We start from the raw sequence: 6,000 nt of genomic DNA on the forward strand, positions 1-6,000 counted from the left end.
GCCCCTGTCCATCAATGCGACGAGGTCAACCAACGGCGGCTGCGTGGGGCCAAGTGACCCCGGGGACGCCCAATGCTCATGTCCTCAGCGCACGGTCCCCCCGGCGCGCCCCGCAGCACTGCCGTTCCCTTGTACGCCAGAGAACAATAACCGGATGAAAGGTTGGCTACTCGGGAGATATGCCTCGTCGACATTCAATACTTGCCCCCATCGGGCACTACCATGCATGGAGGGGCCGCCTATCGAGATGCACGTGGACCCCGCAGCTACGCCTAAGGCATGCCACACCGCGGCTACGGTGCCTCTACACTGGCAGCGGAGGGTTCACGATGACCTCCTGCGGGACGAAGCCCTTGGGGTCATTGAACGCGTGCCGTACGGCGAGCCGGTGACGTGGTGCCATCGTATGGTAGTCACTCGGAAGCACGACGGTTCCCCCCGCAGGACCGTGGACCTCTCCCCCCTCAACAAGTTCTGCCAACGTGAGACCTTCGCCACTGAGTCCCCGTTCCACCTCGCACGCCGCGTCCCGAAGGGCACCTGGAAGACCGTCACGGACGCCTGGAACGGCTACCACAGTGTTCCCCTGCGTGAGTCGGATCGCCACCTCACTACCTTCATCACGCCCTTCGGCCGTTGGCGCTACACCAGGGCACCACAGGGTTTCCTGTCGTCAGGGGATGGCTACAACCGTCGGTTTGACGCCGTCCTCTCGGACTATGAACGCAAGGAACGTTGTGTGGATGACACCATCCACTATGACACCGACCTGGAGCAACACTGGTGGAGGACCATCGACTTCCTGACGCGTGTCGGCCGATCGGGGATCGTGCTGAATCCGGACAAGCTTCAGTTCGCGGAGAGGTGCGTCGACTTCGCTGGCTTCAGGGTGTCGGAATCTACCATCGAACCGCTCCCAAAATACTTGGACGCCATCCGGGACTTCCCCACCCCAGGCTCCACGACGGACATCAGGAGTTGGTTCGGCCTTGTCAACCAGGTGGCTAACTACGCCCAGTTGCGTGACACGATGGCTCCATTTAAGCCGTTCCTCAGCCCACGCTGTGCGTTCCTATGGTCCCCCGTTCTGGAGGAGGCCTTCCAGACGTCCAAGCAAGCCATAATGGAGGCCATCCGCGAGGGCGTGGAGATCTACGACATGCAGAAGCGTACCTGCCTCCGCCCTGACTGGTCCATGCGTGGCATTGGCTACTTCCTGCTCCAGCAACATTGTCACTGTGCCTCGGGCATACCGGACTGCTGTCCAGGAGGGTGGAGGGTCACCCTCGCGGGCTCGCGTTTCCTGTCCCCTGCGGAGCAGCGCTATGCAGCCGTCGAGGGAGAGGCCCTAGCTGTGGCATGGGGCCTGGAACAGACGCGGTACTTCACGCAGGGGTCCGACAACCTCGTCGTGGTCACCGACCATAAGCCGTTGGTGAAAATCTTTGGCGACCGTACGCTGGATGAGATCACAAACTCGCGTCTGTTTAGACTGAAGCAGCGCACCCTCCCATGGCGCTTCGACATTGTGCATCTGCCTGGCAAGAGCAACTATGCCGCTGATGCCACGTCGAGGCATCCTTCCCCCTCGGGTTCAGCGAACGGCCTCTCATTGGGGCTGCCGAGCGGGCCTGACGCCATGGAGTCAGCACTCATGGCCTCCATCCGCGACGACGCACGGGAGCTCGGAGCCGTCTCTTGGCCCCTCCTCGCACGGGAAACAGCGGCTGATGGATGCCTCGGCCACCTCCTCCAACTCATCGAGCAAGAGGGTGGGATTGACGTTAACGACCCTGCCCTGGCGAGTCTGTCATCGGTCTGTGAGTCCGTCTACGCCCAGGACGGCGTCCTGCTCTATCGGGACCGCGTCGTGGTTCCCCCATCCCTCCGTGGGAGGGTCCTTCGGCATCTCCATGCCGCTCACCAGGGGACCTCAGCTATGGGGCAGCATGCCCGAGCCATAATTTACTGGCCCGGGATGTCCGGGGACATTCAGGCCACCAGGGACGGGTGTGCAGACTGCAACCGCAATGCTCCGTCACAGGCGGCTACACCCCCCCGGCCGTCCCCACCCCCGTCCACGCCATTCGAGGCGGTGTTTGCTGACTTCTTCGACTATGGGGGCCGTCACTACCTAGTTGTCGGGGATCGGCTCTCGGGCTGGGTAGAGGTCCTGAGCTCTACGGCGGGTACTGCCCTGGCGGGCTCAGCTGGCCTGGTCCAACACCTCCGGTCGTTCTTCGCCACCTTCGGCGTACCGGAGGAGCTCTCGAGCGACGGTGGTCCGGAATTCAAGGCGAGCCACACCGAGGACTTCCTCCGCTTATGGCACGTCGAACACCGTGTGTCTTCCGTTAGCTTTCCGCAGTCGAATGGGAGGGCGGAGGTTGCGGTTAAGACTGCTAAGCGCCTCTTGATGTCCAACACCGGCCCGTCGGGCAGCCTTGATCAGGACCGCTTCCTGCGCGCTATGCTGCAGTTGCGTAACACGCCTGACCCCGACTGCGACCTCTCGCCAGCACAGATCATCTTCGGCCGCCCACTTCGTGGCTCGCTCTCCTTCGTGAACCGCCTCGAGAAGTTCTCGAACCCGCATATCCGCCTGCTATGGCGCGAGGCATGGGCGGCGAAGGAGGACGCCCTTCGGACCCGTATGTCCCGTACCACCGAGTCTCTGGGGGCTCACTCGAGACCGCTCCGCCCATTGGCACTCGGCGAAAGGGTATTCCTCCAGAACCAGCAAGGCCCGAGCCCCCACAAATGGGACAGGTCGGGGATCGTGGTGGAGTCGCCGGGCCACGACCAGTATCGGGTCAGGGTTGACGGTTCGGGACGTCTGACACTGCGCAACCGGCGGTTCCTCCGTGCCTACACGCCGGCCACACCCTGCGCCCGCGAGCAGTCGGCTGCGCCGTCGCCGCCGCCCGCTGCCCTGGGTCATCAGCCCCCACCTATCCACCCGGGCTGGGCGACGCCCCAGGGGATTGCTCAGCGGCCGGCTGTCGGGCCCCGCGACTCGGCTATTGGCGCTTCCCCACCGACGCCTGCTGATGGGGCGTCCTCTGACCTCGCTGTTCCTACGGGTGCCTTCCTGGGTGCACCGCTCCCGGTGCCGCAGTCGCCGCCGACGCTGCCCCAGCCGACTCGGCCGGGCCGCTTGAGGAGGCCGCCTGCACGTTACGAGCCCGAGTCTGGCAGCTGGATACGGGATGTAGACCGTTAACCTATTCCGGCCCATAGCTTTCCGGTCTGGGGGGGATGAAGAGTTTATCGCCGGCCACTAGAGGGCAGTGTCACTGCTGTCGCTGCCCGGTTATGCCGTGCTCTGACCCGGAAGTGCCGAGCGGCCATTTTAGTTCAAACATTGTTCATGCACTCCGCCTCGAGTTGAGACGTTCGTCCACTCATTCATGTAAGACTGTTTCCACTATTATATTATACCATATATTATACTATATATATATTATACTATCATACTACTATACTCTGTTTCGTGGTATATATTTGTGTTGATTGAATTGCATGGATGTAATACTTTGTCAGCTTATCTTGCTGCATTATTCTGTTTTAGGGTGTCGTCATCCTTGTCAATAAATCACCGAAACTGACATTGAGGAGTGTGTTTCTTCAATCCCGGTTACACGTTTCATTTGCGCTGTACGATGGGCGCTGTAAGTGATGAAAATGGGGGACGTTGGCTTATCTGGCGCCCGCAGCTCACAGCCAAAGTGCGAGTGAGCGTGGGAGCGAGCGAGGGAGAAAGGGAGGGTGCACCGGTACCAGCGCTGTTGTTATTAGCATCTGGTGCTAGCTGCGCTAACGGGTATTAGAAGAAGATGTGTCTACAATGATGTGGAGGGAGAGTCCTCTCCAGTCAGACTGAGAGGCTGATAACTACAGCTCAGTGAGGTAAAGGATTCTGAGGGTTTAGATAGTTCACTTTAGTCTAAGTTCAAACAGTTTGGTCACAATTTATGTAAACACATATTTCCAAGGCACTCCTTTATAATTATTGGGATAAACAGGTTTGAAATCATTTCAATGTATACTATAGGACAGTAACCCAAAATATCCTTTAAAACTGGAGAGATAAAATAAAATGCATAAATAAATAAATGTTAAGGTAAAATAAGATATGAATGAACGACACAAATACAATAAGTTACATTAATTTGTTATTGGCTATGGTAGGTTATTGGTTATGTTCTCTGCATGTGTGTTCTGTGTTCACCTCTGCATGTGTGTTCAGTGCCGTGTGTCTGGCAAATAAAGTCAAGACCCCCTCAAAAGTTACGGTTTATTTCATTTTAAGGATGAGCACCAAGCAACATCTCCAGGTGCTCCTTTGAGAACCAGGGCAAAAAAGTGATGTGCACCCCTGTATATTATGATATAATATATAAAAACTTTTTTTTTAAAAATGGTTTCAGTTTCAAAGGCTGATAAAGAGCGTTATTATAACAGCATGGTACGTTGTGCTTCACATAACATGTAAAATAAAACTGTAATAACCTTGAAATATAAATGTAATGGAAAGCGCATGAGAGTCACAGCGCACGGACGCGGCGGTTTGAACAGCAGAAGCTCCGGTAAGGATTCTTATTGTGTGTGTGTGTTGTGTCTCTGCAGATTTGTTCATATTATTTCTCTGTTTAGTTTATATTGTCAAGTCCGCGTCTGCTAACCCTTTTTGTTGTCTGCCATTTCCTGTTTTACTTTGTCATTTCAGGTAGTTCGACTCCTACCTTGTCACTATGCTCACTGACATGATTACCTGCCCCGCCCTTATTGTTTGCACCTGTAGAGTCCCTTGTATGTGTATATATTCTGTGTGTTCCCTGTGCCCAGTGCCAGATCCTTTTTCGAACCTTGTGATACTAGTCTGCCAGTTTGTTTTCTAAGCTATTGTGAATTTCAGTAGTTTTTTGTAGAGTAATTTTTTGGAGTCCTGTTTAGCTATTATTCATATCTGAATATAGCCAACCCAATATATACTACAGGAAACAGAAACACTGAAAATATGAGTGTCGGCAAACAGCCCTCACCTTGAAATGAATATTTACAGTTTTCTGAGGTCAGAATGATTATATATTATAGGTCTATACATGTTGATACTTGTCGCCTGACTCACTGCAGCTGTTTTCCTCCCAGTCTGAGAAAGTAACTCACGTTGCGGGGTAATGAAGCTCTGTGTGTTGTTAAGAAGCCGGCATTCAGGAAGCTGCGCTCTGATGGCGTGGAGATGGAGGAGACTTGTTGCCTCGTAGTCTGCTCGCCACCTCGTGGTCCTTTACGCTCAGAAAGATCCAAACTCTAGATTCCGTGCCCGACCAAATTAACTTAATGACAGGCTCCGCTCTGAATGAAGTCTGAGGGTTTCCGGCTGACGCATATGGAGCTATAATTCTTTCTTTTTTCAACTAATCGACTAATGAAAAATTGCTCGATTAAGACTTAATTAGTCGACTAGTGATTAATCGACTATTTGGGGGCAGCCTTAATTGTTAGTACCATAGACAGTCTCTGGTTTAAACAGGTATCTGCGAAGATTGGTCGACTAATCGCCTGAAATGACGAATATTGGAGCGACTACAATGATCTTTATTCATGAGCAGCCCTACACGTAATATTAAAGAACAGTTTAAACGATCAGGTTATATAAAAACTGAATCCTCTTCAGGTCAGTTTACGGTAGAAACTCTTACTTTGTTTCTGAGGGTCCGGGTTCATCACTGAAGTCTGGAGGTTCCTCTGTAGACCAGTCACTATTCAGAGACAGACAGCTGGAGACTGGAGACTGGTCCTCTTCCTCATCTTTGAAATCACTCATCTTCTCCAGTCTGAGAGAAAAACCAGTAACACTGGACACACACACACACACACACACACACACACACACACACACACACACACACACACACACACACACACACATACACACACACACACACACACACACACACACAGACACAGACACACACACACACAGACACAGACACA

The 6,000-nt window shown here is 53.7% G+C and overlaps 1 protein-coding gene across 1 annotated transcript in view; it reads right to left on the reverse strand.

Moving 5' to 3' along the window:
- The window catches only part of LOC307045508 (NACHT, LRR and PYD domains-containing protein 3-like), a 28,340-nt gene that overhangs the window by 21,866 nt on the left and 474 nt on the right, over positions 1–6,000 (reverse strand). The window contains exon 2 of the mRNA XM_079691193.1: positions 5,706–5,861. Within this exon, the coding sequence (XP_079547319.1) occupies positions 5,706–5,830 (125 nt within the window). The 5' untranslated portion in view covers positions 5,831–5,861. The remainder of the gene's footprint in view (positions 1–5,705; positions 5,862–6,000) is intronic.

The sequence above is a fragment of the Notothenia rossii genome, assembly GCF_949606895.1.
Source record: "Notothenia rossii genome assembly, chromosome: 7".
NCBI classification, from domain to species: Eukaryota; Metazoa; Chordata; class Actinopteri; order Perciformes; family Nototheniidae; genus Notothenia; species Notothenia rossii.